We start from the raw sequence: 20,022 nt of genomic DNA on the forward strand, positions 1-20,022 counted from the left end.
CCCATTCAGAGATGAATCCCAGAAGAAAAGGAATAATGACTGTAGAAAGGCCTGGAGCAAAAAAATTCTTCCAAGAAATATATTAATCGGGCACACATCTAGTGTTTCCAAATTTGTGCAAGATTATAAATGTAGAACCTGAACTATATACCTAAATATTTAAGCTATAAATCAAGTTCTATTCTCTACTTTACAATTATACCATAATAATGCCCAGGAAGTTAAGGTTCAAATTTTGAATTCCTGGTCTATGTGTGGCATAGAGGAGTTCCAGAAAGAAATCCCTCTATGTCTCAGGGGAGTTGAAAAGATGTGAGTGTTAAGAGCCACTGTGTGCTGGGATATGTCAGCAGGGACATAAAGAATCCTTATGAGCAGAGGAGATGGGGTAAATGGTCAAAGAAAAGGCTCAAATGGAACAAGTGACCCCCAGAGTGCCAAGCTGGGAATGGAGTCAGAGTTCCCGCCTCACTGGCATGGACTTTGCTGACACAATAGACCATGAGGTGCTCCATCTCACAGGCTGTAGTGTCACAAGATGAACAAGACCAGAGCCTAAGCCTGAAACCAAAGGAATCTGCAGAGAAAGGACATGCACTAGAGCTCTTCCCTGAGGTCAAAAGTACAGAAACTGTCCCCTTAATCTATATGGCATCCAGTTGATAGAGGAAGGAGGAAAAACCCTAAAGAGCCAACATTGTATAGAGTCTCAATTCTGAATTATTGAAATTTAGAATTGAATATTTACCTGAAAAACAATATAAATCTGAAATTAGAAGTGACTGATCAACATCAAATTGTTTTTGTTTTTTCTTTTATCATCGGGAAGTAAGGGCTTAAGAAGATAGAATTCAGTCAGACAATAATAAGGAAAATCAAATTTCTGCCCATCAGCTACAGAAACCAAAGAATGGGGATTAAAGGGAAGTCACATAAGTTATAAAGAAAGGCAGGCTACAAGTACCCTCAAAAATCACAGCAGGGGCTGGAGTTGTGGCTCAGTGGCAGAGCGCTTGCCTAGTATGTGTGAGGCACTGGGTTCAATTCTCAGCACCACATTTAAATAAAAGAATAAAATAAAGATCTATCAACATCTAAAAACTATTAAAAAAAAAAATCACAGCAAAGCATAGGAGGACTTTGGTTCTCCCACAGGGCAAGTCATGAAAAAGGAAGTACAAGGCTATTTCACCCAAATTTCATGGAACAGGGAAAACTCAAGGGATCCTGAGTCACTCTAAAAGGAATATATACAGATGGCGGGAGCATTCCTTGTGCTGTACTCCCAGGAATCTGAATGCAATCATTGGAGATCTGACACCCCTTTCACTATCCTGCCAGATACTCAACTCCGTGTTTCAAAGTTGTGGTAACTCCTTCCCTGTTGCCCTCTGATGTAGATCAGCTGTGAAATCCCACACCATGGACGTTCTTGATTCTCTTCCTATTGAACACACTAGTGATGCTTGAACATACCTCATTCTTTCACTGCTAGACAACCACCAGAGCTCCTATCCGGTTTTTCTGATTATGGCTTTGCTCTCTTCTTTGTCACCAACCATGGTATACTTCTTAAAAGTCAAATTTGAACTATTCCATTATTCATGTTTTTAAAAAATGCATGTAGAAAAAGACCTCAAAACCTATACATAACAATGTTCTCTAAAATTGGGCCCTGTGGTATAATAAGGAAGGTATCTTATCTTTATTTCTGGTTCTTGGTCCAAAGTTAAAACCCTTAGAAGTTCCTGAGTGATGAAAGGTGATAGGAGCATCTTTTATTCTTATGAAGTCACTTTTGGGGCTCCTAGATAGCTTTTGGATATGGACTGGTCTTCAGAAAGACTAGGTTTTGATTACAAGCTTGGGACTTTCAGTCCTACCTCCCAACCTGTAGGTAGGGGACAGGGGCTACAGATTGAGTCAGTAGCCCCTGACTTGTGGCCAGTGATTTAAACAATGATGCCTACCTGGTGGTACTTCCATAAAATATTTTGAAACCCTTAAGCAATAGGATTTGGAAGCTTCTGGGTTGCTAGAGGGGTGATGTCCTCCAACTCCACAAGGACATAGTCTGCACTCCAGACCCTTCTAGATTGTGCCCTCTGCATTTGCCTATTCCTTTATGTCCTTTATAATAAACTGTGAAAGTAAGGATTGCATTTTTCTTGAGTTCTTAGCCATTCTAGCAAATTATTGAACCCAGAAGTGGAGTAGGAGAATCCTCAACTAAACTTAGAACTGGTGTCTGAAGTAAGGGTATCTTGTGAGACTGAGTCCTTAAATCTGGGGAATCTGATGCCAATTTCAGGTATTGTTAGAATTAACACTTGCTGATGTCAGGGAGTTGGAGAAGTGGAAAGACACAAGTTGGAAAAGATAGAAAAGACACAATGTGTCAGGAGGCAAAAAAATCCCTCAGAACCCAAACAAACTTTACACCTTTACTTCTCATTACATCTTTAATAAACTGCAGTGCAACATAAGTTTGTTACTAGAACATGACTTGCATTCCCCATGTTCATGCTATTGCTCACCCCATCCCTGCCAACCCCACCACAAACACAGCTAATTTCTTAAAGGACAAGTTTTAAAATCTTTTTGTGATGAAAAGCCATCCCAGGTCCTCATCCGAATTTATTTCTCTCTCTTATTTTATATAATGTAGCTTTAATCATGTCATGTCACATTCAGAGTCTGTTCAGAGTGGACAAGAAATGCACAAAGGATTCCTTGTACCATAAAAAAAAAAAAATTTTTTTATGGTACAAGGAACATTCTACAAAATACATGACCAGTACTTCTCAAAATATCAAGGTCATCATGTCAAGGTCATCCAAAGCAAGGAAATTCTGGGAAACTCTTACAGCCAAGACAAGCCTCAGGAGACATGATGACCAACTATAATGTGGTGTCCGGGATGGGAGCCTGGAACAGGAAAAGGTTATTAAGTTAAAACTAAAGAAGTCTGAATCAAGTGCAGGAAAACAAACAAAAAAACCCCAGCATGGTATGTCATATGGATGGAACATACAAAGGGGAAAAACAAGCTATTCATAAACAATCTGAAAAATTCTAGATTATTCATATACAAATCTAACCACTATTTGCCTACATTTTGTTAGCTCAATTTATTTTTTAATATTTAAAAGAAATAAAGCAGCATGTCTTTAAAAAACACATTTTCAATATTTTTGTAAGAATTATTTTCTCCTAAATTAGTAAAACAATGCAAGTGTGTGAGTAAATAAAATTATGAAATTAGATTTCTGAAGATAGATTATCTTTTCAAAAGAAGTTATCTAACTTTTGCGTATTAATTTGTAATATATAATTTTGCTTTTATTTTTAATTTTAATAGTATTCTTTTTTATTTTGATTCACTGTACACAAATGGTGTTGCTTTTATTAACATAAATCTACTAAATGGAAATATTTTCTGTACACAATCATGATTTTCTCTATTTTCAAAAGGAAGGCAAGATTTACAGTTTTTTTACATTTCATAGAATCTAAAAGACATCATTACTTCACATATCAAGGTAAAAATTTTGTCATTTGCAAGATATTGATTGGATGAAATGTCCCAATTTCCCAGATATTAAAATGTGAAATACAGGAATTTGTTCTCATGATAGAAGAGTTTTTATTATATTGTATATTATATTCCAATATATCTGGTAAGTCAAATTTATAGTAATCAATATTATTTTTATAGAAAAATAATTCAAATATTTTATGTGCTATAAGTGAAATTTTTTATTAATACATACACTGAGGGGACACAAAGCCCTCCAAGTGTTAAAGTAAATGGGCAAATGGTCCCAAATACTGGTTAACAGAAAATAGAAATGTTATCCCTACATATAGTCCCACAGTAGAAAATTTTTAAAAATACAACCATACTATTGTGATTATTATACTGAAATAGCTTAAAGTATGTTAGTTTGCATTAAATGATATAAATTATCAAAACTCCTATTGAATTCAAGTTGGGTTAATTTTTTTAGATAACAAGGAAATTTTTTTAAAAAATTCTGGGTTGTTACCTTAAATTTAAGATAATTTTCTGCACATGACCTCAAACACATTTCTCATTTAAAAAAAACAAAACTATTTTTAAAGACTTATTCTTTTAGATAACTTTTAAAAACTGTCCATTGATTGCATCAATAAATGAGAAAAACTGTCTTTAACTCTGTCCATTTTTAGGTTTAACAGTAATTGTGTTTATAAATAAATTCTAGAATGTCAACATATTCTATAATGTAGGAAATAATTAGGTATTGTTTATGTTGGTCTTTGAAAAAACTAGTTGTTACAAGTTCCACTTGTTAAGATCCTCTTGAGAACAAAAGCGCTTTGGGTGGAGGTTACTTCACAAGTTAATGAGTCTGAGTTTCACAGTCAATTTTCCTCTTGTAACTTAAGGGAAACAAATTGGATAGTCCAAATCCCATTGTTTTTTATAATATCTGTAAAATACCTCTAAAATATCATGTCCCTCAGTGATTGAATCAGTTACAGCAGTAAGAGCTGATAATCTCATTACAGAATTACTGTGAAAATAAAAATCCCCAAAGGACTGTGTTCAGAATTCTAGGAATATTCATAAATCACACTTAAAGTTCCATTAAAGGAGCTTCAATTGAATCTTTAGGTTGGTCTCAAAAGTGGGAGGCACTTTGCCTTACACATTTCACTATGCACTTAAAATACTTTGTTTTCAGCTTTCCAAATTATGTCAATCAAGTGTGTTCTTGGCATGGGCCTGTGGCTAGTAAGTTCCAGGATGTCCTGAAGAAGAACAGAAAATAGCGTGGATTTCTATGCCGAAAGAATGTTTGTGGTCCCAGTGATCAGTGTAGACAGGGCTAGATCTACCCTATAACCCAGTCCTGATCTTTGATCAGAAGGGAATTTAAAAGATGTCCCTCGTGAGGACTATGACAGTCAGTCTCTGTGGAGATTTATTCAAAGATTTTCTGAGCCTGGTGGATTTACAAAGGTTTGACTGCCTGGTAATAATGCTGATGGCAGCATTCTTTGGAATTACACATGCCAAGCACATTACTGTATGCTAAAATTGTTTTGTTTTGTTTTGCTTTTTAAAACTTTTTTCAACATAACTATGCTTTCAGAAACACACTCACATTGATTAATAGAATGCAATTTAAGTTTAACTTATCCTACACAATTTCAATCAAAAACTTGGTACATGGTTTAAGATTTTAAAAAGAATTTGTAATCTGGTTTATTTTTATCTATTACAAATGTATATAAAAGATCCACCATCAAATGCAGCAAGAACCTTGAGAAATATATCTTTGGTTTGCCTCAGAAAAATAACGCGTATGGGTTTTGAGGAAGTTTTGATTGCCTGACTGCCTCACAGGTTCCTACAGTCTGAATGCCCACAGACACAGGACCACAGCTTCTTCCAGTGACTGAGACTCCGGTGTTTGTCTTGGATGGAAATGTTTGTTGGCTCTCTACCAACTCCCTTCAAGGGCTCCCTCTGACACAGGTATTATGTTTCATAGGATTGGTTTTGAGGATCATAAAACTAGATGTTAATTTGCAGAACACCCAGCTTTCTGCTTGACACATAGCAGATATTCAGCACATGGGCTGGGTGTACTATTTGTCCACAGGGAGAAACAAACTTTCAATGAGGAACTCCCCACCTGTATTAATGAAGCAGGTACCATGCTGGGCCATGAGGTGAAGTAGGATTGGGAACACAGTTCATTCCTTGGAGGCACATGTGGAGGGAGCCATGCCTTCAACCAGTAGGCCACATTGCCTCAAGTTCTACTTCCTTCTTGGACCCCAGTGACTCTATGACCTTGGGCATATCACCTACATTCTCTGTTCTTTATTTTCCTCATTGATAGGGAAACCATCTAATTTTCTTCTAATCTGGCATACCTGAAGGTAAAAGGAGTACTGTAACACTTACTCTGGGATGACAGGTATAAACTAGGCAGATACTGGCAGATGCTGGGCAAACCAGACCCTGTGGCCCCTGGACTCATCCATTCCATGGTGACCAGTGCTGCAGATGCTGGTGCTGCTTCATGTCTGCATTAAACCTGCTCCTTCAGTTTTCCCTTGGCATTTTTTTAAAAAAATATTTTTAGATGTTGATAGACCTTTATTTTATTCATTTATTTATATATGGAGCTGAGAATTGAATCCAGTGCCTCACACGTTAGGCAAGTGCTCTACCACTGAGTCACAACCCCAGTCCCTCCCTTGGCATTTGCATAGGCAATTTGTGTTTCTTCTTTACAGCACATGAGCTATCATCTTAGAAGTAGACCTAATACTGTGTGGAAAAACACATGTCTTCTTGAACCCTGTTATCCCAAACTGTGGCTACAGTTGGTTCTTCCTGCTTTGTTTTTTACTTATGGGCTTCTGTGGTGATTAACAGTATACACCATAGTCCTAGGTGACAGAGAACTCAGTTTTGCTTTCCTGCCGATACATACACCTCAACCAGCATTCCCAGAGATGGGTCTGTGCCTTGAACCTAAACAGGGGTGCTAAGACCCCTGGAGGTCTGTACAGTCACCATGTGAGAAAGTTGTGACTCACTCTGCAAGCCAAGCCAGGAGACCAACAAACATCTATGATGTTGCTTAATAGCTGGTATCTATGAATGCCTGGAGTGTCCATTTAACCTTCTATCTTTTTATACAGAAAGAAACTGAGGTCAAAAGAGGTCCAGAATCTGCCAAGTTTTACCCAGAGCAGAGAAGCTGGTGTTTGCCCTCCAAATGCATTGGACTTAAACCACCTCTTACTTCTTTTTGGCTACCATTTCTCAATGTATGCAGATGAGGTATGCAAGCTAATTTTAGGTTATAGACAGGCAAGAATTTTTTGTAAACAATTGTTTTTATACTCACTTTAATTTGAACAGAAAAGACCACAACTGACACACAAGCAAGACCTGTGACTTTGTAGACATTACTGTTTAAGATATAAAGTATATATCTAGGAAATGGTCAAATTTGTGAAAATAGTAAGGTAAAAAGTCGACACAAGCCTCCTGAATAGGGCTGTTAGGCATTCAGGCCCTCAATTTGGTTTCTAGTACTATGGCTGTGTGGCTCCAGTCACAGAACAGTAGGCAGGTGTCTCTGAGTCTGTGGTTTGGGTAGTTCTGCGTTCTGCTACATATAAGTCGTGCCACTTAGTACACAGCATTTTTCCTAAACTCAGAAAACTCAACATGAAGTGACTGTGTGGCTCAGTGTGAAGTAAACTAAAAGCAAAATGAATCACAGAACAATAGCTATTTATAATACTATAATTCTGCTCAAATTGATCATGGCTACCAATTTGAATTCTGCCAACTTTATTGCAATAAACCACTGCATTACTCTGAGGATGAATTATGAAATGCTAAATATTTCCATTATCAATTTTAAAAAGGAAGCTCTTAGTTACCACTTTCCCCATTTGGTCTGTTTTGTCTTTCAAGTGTCCTAAAAAAATATGCATTTTTATAAATAGTTACCAATTAGAATTTGTGCATGTTTTCTCTAAGGCACACAAAATCACAAAAGCCTATATGTCTGTGCTTTTCAGCCCAGGGTATCTATATGCAGTGTGTGGCTAACCAAGATAACCACCTTGTGTCTTTCTACAGAATCTAATATATTACATTATCTGGAAGGGGGAAAAGATTTTTATATTACAATGATTTATGGAATCAGAATGCGCAGGTCACATTAGCATTTATAATAAAAATACAAGATTAGGCCATTTCAATGTCATGACTGAAGAAGTTTGAGAAGTTTTTAATAGTAAAAAGCACTGTAAAAAAGTAGAAAGCAGTATTCAAATGTAGGTCATGACCATTATCAATTTTTGCCCTTCTTGGGGAAGCTCAATTAACCTCGGACCTCAGCCATTTTCTCAAGTCTATCAGGTAGGTGAAACTGTGTAGACTGAGGAAGGTGACCCATGAATTCTCCCAAAGAAAGAGGATTCTTAGAAGTCTTCTGGAAAAGTCATTCTAGAACCCAAAGTCTCAGCTCAAAAGGCAGAATTCTGAGCTAATGATAGACTCATGAAAGAAGAAATTGTCGGATGGGTCTCTACTATCCCCTCAAATCAAATCACAAGGAATCTTGCTGTCAATGGCTGGACCTGATTACTATAACCAGCCTCCTGTGGTATTTCTTTTGCTCTGATTTTGTTTCTGTATTAGTTTGATAAACTATTTCAAGCATCCTACTTCCCACTGTCTTATTCTTACCTACTTTAAAGGTATTTTATTGCTTCAGTGAATTGTGCCAATATTCGTATAGTTTTTTATTATTATTATTCTCTTTTATTAAAAGAACATATATGGTTATGGCATTTGCTATTAATGAACATGTTTAAGATAAACCATAAGAATCATATTTTAGGTATTCCTATGATCTCTTGTAAAGTATATATTAAGCTCAAATTTGGACATTCTTTTTATTTAAAAACCAAAAAGAAAAATTTTTCTTTTATAAACAAAATTAATATCTACTTATTTTATTAGCAATATATTAATAGTCTAGAGCAAAGAAATTACAATTCTATTTCCATTTCCTATAATTAATCTAAGATGTCTTAAACATGCCTGCATACCTCACAGATATTAACTCATTTACTCCTCACAAGCCCTCTTTGAGACAGATAATATCCCTATCTTATACAAGGGCAGGGAGTAGTTAGATAACTTGCCTATGGTCACACAGTAGCCCATGTTCTTTCTGGAGTGGCTCTCTCAAGTCCTTCTTAATTAGTCTACCATACAGATGCTGCTCCACAATTATATATATATAAATATTTATATTACATATATAATTTATATATATATACACTCACACACACATATACACACACTTATATTCTGAGTATGTCCCAGAAAAATATGCTATATGAAAGCAATGGTCCACTTAAAGTCTTACATTAATGTCAAATAGCTTAGTAAAAAGAAAAGCTACTGATCAATCTGTAAAGAATCAAAACGACATATCATGAAACTTAACCCTTATCTCTTCTGATCACAATGGTTTGGAAACTAAAATATATTTCTTAGAACAGCATGGGCATTCTTTCCACAACTCTATTGTCAAATGGAATAAAAGTGAAATGCAAACCCTTTTCCCAGGGTCATTTTAACCTTAGATTTTCCTTCACTATACTCAGAGATGGTCAATTTGAATTGCTGATTGCCCAAATATTGCTAGTACAGGAATGCCTTATTTTAAGACTTGGGACTACTATCCTTCAGTTCTCAGCAGTCAGGTCCAATTTTTTTCCCCTGGTTCTGGGAATGAACCCAGGGATTTGTGCATGACAGGCAACTGCTCTACTACTGAGCCAAATGCTTGCTCAGTTTGCGTTTTTGAGATAGGGTCTTTGCTAGTTGCTGAGGTTGACCTTGAACTTACAATCCTCCTACCTCAGCCTATGGATTGCAGGTATGCACCACCACCCTGAGTTTCTAACACAGTCTTTGCAGAGTTTTCAGCAGCAAAAACAGAAACTTATGCCTACCATATTTCAATTTAGAAACAAAAATTCAGAGAAAGTCATAAAAATTCAATTTAAGTAAGATTTATTATGTGCCTATAGTGTGCATGGACCTTTATTAGACACATTGAAATTCAGGCACAAAACAGACACAAGATCCCTGAACTTAGGTACCTTATGATCTAATTAGTATAATACAGATTAGAATCAGTAGACAGACAAGTTACAGGTCAATGCTTAATTATTAAAATCAACATTAAAGAACTGTAATTTAAGGAATCAAAAATGGCATCTAATCCTAAAATTATTTATAAAAGGTATTTGGCCTCAGAATCCACAGCACTTCAAACAAAGTAAGATTCACTGCAGATCAATAAGTCACAAAGATGCAAACACACTGAAACACTTAACAGCATTATGAATGACTTTTGCTATTTTGAATTTTCTGTTTCCTTCTTATTATGGTCCGAAGCCTCCGTAATACCAACTTATCAGACAGAAGCATGTCGTCTTGTTGTTCTAGATAATCCAGTAAATTTTCAGTCCATTCAAGTGCAGCCTTATGGCTAATAAGTTTCTCTGGGTTCAGTTCTGCTTTTTTAGTCTTATTGAAAGGCTTTTGCTCCACAGGCTTGGCCTGGTCCTCAGCACCTTCACTGTCAGTTAGCACCTGACAGCTTGAGTCATTACTCCGAGAGTCAAACCATTGATCGATATTTTCAATGTCAACATGTTCACAGTCTTCTGTGTTCTGTAAAACTGTTGCCAAGTTAGCTGCTAAAATGGCTCCTTCATCAATGTTCATGACTGAATTTTCTTCATTGCCAGGAAAAAGTTTTTTCCATGCTTTGGTTATGGTACTTGATTTAATCATGTTCCAAGCTCTTGATACTTCATAAATTGCATCCAACACTGTCAAATTCTTCCAAAACATTTTGGGGTCAATTCCTTCATCCATGTATTTCTGGAGAAGTCCTGCCCGGTAGTATCTTTTTACTGTGGCTAAAACTCCCTGGCTCATTGGTTGAATTAGACTTGTGACATTTGGTGGCAAATATTTCACAATTATTCTGCCATCATCTGAACTCAATAGTTCTTCATTTGGATGTACTGGGGGGAAATCTAAGAGAAGCACTGCTTTTTCGAGAAGCCCCTTGGATTTCAAATGCTTCTGCACCTGTGGCACAAAATATTTCTCAAACCACTGTTTGAAAACAGACTGTTCTATCCATGCACCTTTTTGACTGAAGTAAGTTACAGGAAGGTTTGAAAGATCAGTTCCTTTGAATGCACGGGGTTTTTTTTGCTTTCCCCACAACACAAAGATTAAGTTTGTGTAAACCTGTGGCATTCGCACAACACATAATAATGATTCTCTCTCTGCTAGACCTATACTCAGAAGTACTTTGCTCAGAGTCAAGAGCTAATGTCCTTGATGGGAGACATTTCCAGAACAATCCAGTTTGATCAGCACCATAAACTTGCTCTGGTAGTAGATTCTCTCTCTCAACAAATTCCTGAAAGTTACCACAAAATTCACTGGCAGCAGTTTCATCTCCTTTTAATTTTGTTCCCTTCCCAGCAGCCTTTGGAATACCATGGCGCTGCTTAAATCGAGTTAGCCAGCCAGATGATGCATTAAAATCACCTTCCATCCCTAAAGCATCAAAAAAGAACTTGGCTTGTTTTGCACAAATGGTTCCTGACACTGGAATCCCATCTGTTTTCTGTTGGTTAAACCACTCTATCATAACTCTATCCAGTTCCTCATATGTTGATGACTTCATAGATTTACGTTTGGATACCCCACTTGTAGGATCTGAATTGTTTGCATAGTTTATAATCCTTTCTTTGTTCTTTTTAATATCACGAACTGTGGATTCACCAATTCCATACACCACAGAAAGTTTTTTGAAAGAGATACCTTCTTCAAGTTTCTTAATGATGTCAAGCTTGTCCTTAATTGTCAATACCACACGCTTACGTTTCCCTAACATTTTAAGTGTCTAATGTTTAAGGTGATTACTGGAACAAGATAATGAACAACTTAGATTTGAATACAAAAAGATTAGAATATGGAGCATTAAGATCTCTCCTCTGCCATGAGGACCTACTGTGATGGCCAATTTTCAGAAAAAGTCCACAGGACTCTCTTCATTTGCATTTTAAAACAAACTTCCTACGTAAGAAAAGTTCCAACCCTATCTTCTATCTTCCTCTTACTTTGAGGACTTTTCATGAACTGCAACCTTACTGGAGGTTAGATATTGAACCAAGGTTACAATAACAAGGTCTCTACAACAGTCCTCTTGCACAGGTAACAGTTGCCATCATTACAGGGAAGGTTCTTCGCTAAAGCCACTAAGACTCCGGTTGCAGTGTTTTGGGAAATGTGCAAGAAAATAAAGTCAAGATAGGACTTGCAAACTTGACATACAGGAAAATACAAAGGGAAAACTCATTTCCTTGCAGTGTTGTCTTAATAGGGCAATAAACTGCAAGGGATGCTATCTCTTCTAGGCAAGCATTGCTATAGGTTACACAGGTGAGTGCTTATGAAAATCGTAGCAAGTTAAGGTGAGCTGGACAGAAGTGAGAGGTGCAAATGAGGTGCAAGTGGACAAGCAGAAAACTCTGTACTTTAACTCAACGCAAACTTACACCTAATGTACTTTGCTACTGGAAAGGGAAATTTTGGGGCAAGAGATGATGTCACGTGATTAAAGAAAGCGTCAAAAAACTTCATGGTTAGAAATCAGGACCCAAGGTAAAGCTATGGAGTGGAAAGCTCGGTGAAGATGTTACAACAGTCCTGGTGAGAGATGATCCTCCATGGGCCAACAGAAGTAGTTCCTGTGAGGGCTGTATAGGTACTCGGAGCCTCTGAAACCTAAAGGAAAATACCAAGAACATTCTTTTTTCAGTACCGGGTTCTGTGGCATTACCCACACCTACCCTGCAACTATGTTGAGAAAATTACCGCCTCCTATCAATGTGATGGCTAAATACGACAAATAATGCTTTTAGGCATTATCTAGGGTGACCGAGAGGGACCTCAGTAGCCTACCTCCTGAAATTAAGAGGTCAGAGAGAAGCAGTGTTAGCCAGGGCCTCTCCCCGCCGCGCGAGCTCCGGAGCGCGGGACGTCTTTCCTCCCGGGAGGGAGCCCGGATTCTGCCTGGACGCGGGCGACCAGGGTGTCACCGCCGTAGCCTGCCAGCCAGTGAGCGGCCGCTTGGCGCAGAGGACGCCAGCTCGCCGGCTGCGGGCATCGCTCTCCGCCTGCCTGCACGGTGGCCAGATCGCACTGAGAGCAAATGGAGTCTCCCGAGGGAGGCTGACACTGGTGGCGCGGCGGCAGCAGAGCGGAGCCAGCGTCGGGGCCGGAGCCGGAAGGCGGGGGATTAGGGAGCACGCGCGCGCCCCCGCAGGAACGTGTGTCGGCGAGGGGTGGGGCCTGGCGGGCGAGCGCGCGCGGCCCGGGGCGGGGACTCCGCGAGCGGGCGGGAGGTGGGGCGGGACTCGGACGCCGCGTGGGTTCGGCTAATGGCCCGGTCGTTTCGGGTTGCAGGCTGCTTGGCTGGCCAGCAGGGGGCGGTACAAGCTCGTCCTGTCTTGGCACTTCTCCCAGTGGTGGGGCTCTGAGGGCGAGGCTTCCTGCTCCCGCAGCGGGAATGAAACTCGCACCCTTGGCGAATGAGTAGGAAAGCGACGCATCACCGGGCGCAGGGAAGTGCTGTGAATGGGGCAGGGCGAGCGCACGTGGAGAGTGTTTACAAACAGCCTCTGCTGCCGCCCTCCCGAGGCAGCGCCAATACCTGCGCCTCCCAGAGGCCCCTGTAGGGAGCCGCGAGCCCACCCACCCCGCTGGCTGCCCGTTCGGACCAGACGAGAAGAAGCCAGCATCATGCATGAGGCAAGGTAAGGAGAGAGCGACGCGGCTGCTGGCTGAGGTCAGGTCGCTGACTCCGGGTGGGAACAGGATTCGGGAGAAGATCTGGGGCTCTTACTCTGCAACACCCAATCAAACAAGCCAGGGTGGATGGAGAGCAGCGGGCAGCGCTCGAGCTGGTTGTCCTGTCCTTTCTCTGGCTGATACCCAAAGATTTAAGTCTGTCCCTGTGGAGACGGACCCTTAGAACTGGCAGCACCCGGTACACGCGTTAACCTGTGGGACGCACCGGCGTGAATTTACTGCAGCTCCTTTACGCCCACTACGTCTCAGTTGTAGTCAGGGAATTGCATTTGGATAAAGGTTGGATTTAGTGTTTCCAACGGAGATACCTGCAGCGTCGTCAGAACGCTTCCCTGGAGTGGGAGCGGCTGCACCTTCATCCTGCAGCACCTGTTTATGGTGGAAACGCAGCCTCCCTGCCCCCGACCCCAGGTAAAATAGTGTGAAAGTGGAAGAGTCTTCTGTTGAGTTTTATTATTATTTTTTTAACATCTGAGCATCTGCGTTAACACAAAGTAACGTAGTATCTCGACATATATTTGACGAGGCAACATTGTTGCTAGAATTTTCTAACTCAGAGACAGAAATTCAACTGAGCATTCATACTGCAGAAAAGAGATGTTGATTCCCAGGCTTTCATTTGACTCCCACGCCAAAACTGCGCAATTGCCTTCTTCAGAATCACAGCCTTAGACTGTCTAGAGTGATAGAAAAATCACTGGTCTTCTGATTTAGGATGTGAGGCTGTAAGTGACTTCTGATAAATATCTGCTTTTCCCGAAGGTAGACTTGCCTCTCGACCCCCTCTTCCCCATCCCCGTTCCCACTTAGTTTCCAACCACCATCCCCTTTCTGGCAGTTCTCCTTTTGGGGTAAAAGTCTAACTTTATAGTAGTTTTATGTCATTTTAAAAACTTTTCTTTTTCCTTGCTGTTTGTAAGGAGCGTGAAAGACTTTGATCTGATCATTCCTCATAAGAGTGCTGACTTACAGACTGCCAATCATGTGGAAATGAGGCAGCAAGCAAGCAGATGTCAGCTGCCTGGCATTCCCCTCACCCTCCAGCCTACTAGGGTCACTCTGTCCTATGATATTTAAATAAAAATGAATCCTGCCTTTTATCCCCATGCCCCACTATCTCTAGGGTTTAATTTTCTTCCAGATATCACATGCGTGTCTCTATTTCTCCTAAATTCTCCAGCTTGCTGATGTTTTGGACTTAGAGCTGTTCCCTTTTTTTCCGCCTTGTGTTACGTTCCAATCTGGATACAACCCACATCTCTTGGTCCCCGCCCAACCTCCAACACCACTTCACTTAAAGCAATTGTCTTTAGCAGACTTGTAATATGACCTTATCTAAGGCAGCTGTGTCTTTAAAGTTTCAGCTGTAAACTTTCTCCTTTTTCTAGGGAGATAGGTTGCTAATTGTGATCAACTTAATGTTAGAGTGAGGGGCACTAACATGGGAATGTTAAGAATGGATTCTCTGGGTGGTAAAAATACTCTGTATGACACTGTAGTGATGGATACACATCATAGTATGTTTGTCCAAATGCACAGAATTTAACAGGCTTATATTTCTCATAAGGTTTAAATTTTCTGCTGAGATATATCAATGCACATACATTATATGGAGTCTTTATCCTGGTATTCTTCATGAAAAACAGATTTGTAATGGAATAAGATATCTCTAGTTAGAATAAATTCTTAATTTTAAGGGATTGCATTTTTTTCCATTTCCTTTATCACCGATCCCGTGTATTGGGAAATTTTTGTTCCATGATACCAAATTACTACTCTAATAACTTAAAGATAAAAACATGAAATTTTTTATCATGATACTAATGTTCCATGTGTATTTAACCTATTTAATATCAAATAGTATATTTCTGTAGCTAAAAATATTTATTGCCTACTGAAACTCAGTGGCTTGTTTTAAAAAAAGTTACTGTTATCAGTTTTCAGAGACATATAATATTGAGGGGAATTTTCCAGTTAAAATATAATTTATTTTTCTTTTGGAGACTGTGTGTTTTCCGTTGAGCAGGATGTGAAACCGCTCTCATCAGTAAAATGAAGGCTTGTTATTTGTATTCTTTCAACTCTAAAGTTATCTTACTTTGGATTATAGACAAAAGTCCCTAATATTCCTCTTTTAATATAAAAATATCCTTTTGAATGGTTAAAGGTACAAACACTTCTATTTGAAAGTTTGTGGATGCAAGTGAAAGGTCACATTACTCATTAGAAAATCCCAGACCTTTATAAAAAGTTGATAATTTAATGATTTTGAAAGATAGTGAATTCTTTAATTCTTTTTTAATTTCAATTTATTTTTAACTAATACATGAAAACAAAAATTGGACATGTTAATGGGGTACCATGTGATAGTTCAATACATGTGTATATTGTACAATGTTTAATTCAAGTTAACTATATTTCTCTCCTCAAACATTTGTTATTTCTTTCTTCTCCCCTCCTCCAGTGCTGGGGATCAAATCCAGATGACTTTGCACATGCTAAGCAAGTGCTGTACCACTGAGCCATACACCAGCCCCTATTATTTCTTTATGGTGAAAACATTCAAAATCCTTTCCTTTAGTTTTTTAAGATACATAGTACATAATTATTTATAGTCACCTCACTGTGCAATAGCACACCAGAACTTCTGATTTCCATATAACTGTAACTTAATACTCACTGATTAACCTTTCCCCATCTCTTCCTCCCACCTGTTTTCTCCATCTTCTGGTAAGCCACCATTCTGCAATCAACTTCTTTGAGATCAACTTTTTCCCACCTATGTGTGAGATCTTATGGGACTTGCTTTTTATGCCTGGCATATTTTACTTAACATAATGATCTTTGGTTCCATCCATGTTGTTGCATCTGACAGGGTTTTTTTTCTTTTTTATAGTTGAAAAGCATCTCATTATGTACCACATTTTCTTTATTCATTAATCAATTGACAGACATTTCTTGGCTATTGTGAATAGTGCTACAATGAACGTGAGAGTACAGATTCTCTTATTTTCTTTGGTATGTATTCAGAGGGGGGATTGCTAGATCATATGGTAGTTCGGTTTTTTTTTTTTTTTTTTTTTTTTTTTTGAGAAACTTTCATACAGTTTTTCCTAATGACTGTACTAAATATTTTCACCAAGAGAGTACAAGTTTGCCCTTCTTTTCACATCCCCAACAGTACTTATTATCTTTAGTATTTGATTGACATTTCCATGATGATTAGTGATATTGAAGATTTTTTTTTTCATATACCTGTTGGCCATTTGCATATTGTTTTGTTTTGTTTTGTTTTGTTTTGGGATTCCAGAATTTGAACCCAGGGGTGCTTAACCACATAGAGTCATATGCCCAGCCCTTTTTATTTTCATTTTGAGACAGAGTCTCACTAGGTTGCTTAGGGCCTCGCTAAATTGCTGAGGCTAGCTTTTCACTTGTGATCCTCCTGCCTCTACCTCCTGAGTCACTGGGATTATAGGCATGTGCCACCACTCCTGACTGTATATCTTCTTTTGAGAAATATGTATTTAGGTCTACTACCTATTTTAAGTTGGGTTGTTTTTTACCATTGAGTTTTAAAAATTCCTTATGTATTGTGAATATTAATGTCTTGACAGATGCATAGTTTGCAAATATTTTCTCTATTCTGTAGGTTGTATCTTCACTCTGGCCATTGTTTCCTTTGAACTCATGATCCTCCAGCTTCAGCCTCTGAGCCACTGGGATTACAGGCATGCACCACCATGCCCAGCAGTCTGTTTGCTTGTTTTAATTCATTTCTAGTGGATGTACACAGAGGTGAGATTCACTGTGGTATATTCATACACACACACACACACACACACACACACACACACATAGGAAAGTTATGTCTGATTCATTCCCCTGTCTTTCCTTTTCCTATCTAGTTTTTCTTTAAATGTTTGTCATAATTCAGCAGTGAAGTCATCTGATTCATTAATGGGAGACTTTTTATTACTGAATAATCTCATTCCTTGTAATCTATTCAGGTTTCCTTTTTCTTCATGATTCTATATTGTCATGGTGTATATTTCCAGGAATGTGTCCCTTTTTCTTCTAGATCATCAGATTGGTTAGTATTAGCTTCTCATCATAATCTCCAATGATCCTTTGTATTTCTGTGGAATGAGTTGCAAGCCCTCCCATTTCATCTTTGATTTTATTTGAGTGTCCTTTTTCTTATTCTAGCTATGAATTTGTCAATTTTTTCTTTATCTTTTGGAAGAATGAGCTCTTTGTTTCATTGATCTTTTGGTTTTTGTTTGTTTCGTTTTGTTTTTTAATCTCTATTTCTTTTGTTTTACTTAAATCTTTATTATTTATTTCCTTCCAATTTGGGGTTTAGTACTCCTGTTTTCTGGTTCCTTGAGACATAGCAGTGTATTTATTTGAGACCTCTGCTTTTTTGATATAGGCATTGACTGCTGTAAACTTGTCTCTTAGTACGGCTTTTGCTGATAGGTTTTGCTGTATTGTGTCTCCTTTTTCATTTGTTGCAAAAGAATTTTTAAGTTCTTGAGTTATATAGATGCCCAGTAGGGAATTTTAAACTTAATTTTGTTTTCTCATTGGTTGGTGGTTTTCAGGTGACTGGTAGTTTAGACGAAGGTGAGAGAATGTGTTCCTAGAATGATAGGAAAGATTTAGGGAGATCAAAAAATGAAAATTGCTTGTGGAAATGTTTAAATAAAATTTGTACTTGCTTCCTGAAAAACATTTTGATATAAGTCAAAGAAACTTTGAATTGACTGATTGATGTCAGAAATGTGGGTGGGACACTTGAGTGAGATGCCCACCTTACCTTCCCAAATCTGCCCAGGTTCCAGCTATTCTCCTGAGCAACCCTCAGCTCTGTCAGGTTGGTCAGTCAGGTTAACTGAAGCCCACTGTACCTCAGACCATTCATTCTCCCTCTCCTCAGCACATACCACTGCGTGCTTTTGAACTTATTAGGTTTCTTTAACCTGGGGAATCTTTCTCCTTTCTCAGTAATTGTCCCAAAAGCCACATGTCTCAAGATTACTGCTCAGACCTCATTGGTCAGAATCACATGAGGTCCCACATATAGATTGCTGGAACTCACTCCAAGTGTGAATTCCAGGAATCTCTATTTTCAACAAACATCTCAAGTGATTATAATATTCCTGAATTTGAAAGCCTTAGGTTATTGACAATCGTTTGAGTCTGAGATTCCTTTTTCATAATGTATTCTTTTGGGTGAGAGATCTTCTTCCCCCAACCCATCATTTTTATAAAATTGTACATCATCTTTGAAGAAAAATATGAAATACTGAAACAAAAAGGGAAATAATTGTATCAACATTTAGAGATAACTACTCTTAACATTTTAGTGTGTATCCATTGTCTTTCTTATACCCATGTAACTATATATGTATACATGCTTAAAAAATATAAATGAGAACATGAGGCTGTATCAACCAGCTTTCTATCACTATAATGAAATACCAGAAACAGGATGCTTATGAAAAAGTGAAGGTTTATTTGGCTCATAGTTTTGGAAGCTCAGGCCCAAGATTGGGCAGCACTATTGTTTTAGGCCTCTAGTAATAGTGACACATCATGCTGAGCACAGGACAGAGTAGACTCTACATCTCAAACCAGGAAGTAGAGAGGGAGGACCAGTGGACCACAGTTTCTGTCAATGACACACTGTCAACGACCTAAGGACTCCACCTCCTACACGTCCACAGGTCTTCCCAGTATGCAACCCTGAGGAACAAGGCTTTAACACTGGGCATTTCATGGACATTCAACATCCAAACCATAGCAAAAACATACAAACAACTTATACGTGCCCTTACCAATAATATAATTATCGTGGATTCTCATGAACCAAATACCACAAGAAATATATCTGGAGAGATCCAAGATGGTGGACTAGAGGGTGACTGCATCTCCCATCATTCCAGAACTCAGGATTCAAGAAGGGGAGGTATTGAGAGACTCAGACCAACATAGAGCTGCAGGGTGAGTCTCTCCCACCGGGTGAAGCTGGGCCCGGGTGGCAGGCCTGGACAGGGGCAGCTTCTCGGAGCAGGGCAGGACAGCAGGAGTCTTCCCCAAGCAGCCCTGCTCTCTCCAGCGGCAGGCTCGAACAACAGCCACCTTCTTGGAGCAGGCCCGCCCAGTGAGAGCTTTTCCGCACAGAGCCAACCCCAAGCCCTGAACCCAGCGGCAGGCCCCGGCCCACAGGCAGCTTCTGGGACCAAGGCAGGACAGGGAGAGGCTTTCCGGGACCAAGGCAGAACAGGGAGAGGCTTTCCCTGAGCAGCCCGGCTCCCTCAGGCCAGGGCAGGCCCTATCTATAGTCAGCTTCTAGGAGTAGGACCGCCCAGTGAGAGGATTTCCACCCAGAACCAGCCCCCAGCCCTGGACCCAGTAGCGGGCTAGGGGGAGCTTTCTTCGGAAGCACTTCATTATCAAGTTCCTCCAAGACTTCAGGCTACTGAAGGCTGGAAGGTGATATACTAGAA

The 20,022-nt window shown here is 39.2% G+C and overlaps 2 protein-coding genes across 5 annotated transcripts in view; one reads left to right on the plus strand and one right to left on the minus strand.

Annotated features, from left to right (window-relative positions):
* Window positions 1–8,906: 8,906 nt before the first annotated feature.
* Window positions 8,907–12,914, minus strand: Tigd2 (tigger transposable element derived 2). Its single transcript, XM_047566656.1, is given in 3 exon segments — window positions 8,907–10,834; window positions 10,836–12,421; window positions 12,599–12,914. Coding segments are annotated over 2 exon segments (1,581 nt in total). The 5' UTR covers window positions 11,529–12,421; window positions 12,599–12,914; the 3' UTR covers window positions 8,907–9,946.
* Window positions 12,915–13,212: 298 nt separating this feature from the next.
* The window catches only part of Fam13a (family with sequence similarity 13 member A), a 344,751-nt gene continuing 337,941 nt past the window's right edge, over window positions 13,213–20,022 (plus strand). For 3 of the 4 annotated variants that reach the window (XM_047567596.1, XM_047567597.1, XM_047567595.1), the window contains exon 1: window positions 13,213–13,452. The gene's annotated coding sequence lies outside the window, so the exon portion shown is untranslated. Of the gene's footprint in view, window positions 13,453–17,159; window positions 17,306–20,022 lie in introns of all 4 variants that reach the window. The other variant, XM_047567594.1, reaches the window with a different exon arrangement.

Source organism: Sciurus carolinensis, chromosome 10 (genome assembly GCF_902686445.1).
Source record: "Sciurus carolinensis chromosome 10, mSciCar1.2, whole genome shotgun sequence".
NCBI classification, from domain to species: domain Eukaryota; kingdom Metazoa; phylum Chordata; class Mammalia; order Rodentia; family Sciuridae; genus Sciurus; species Sciurus carolinensis.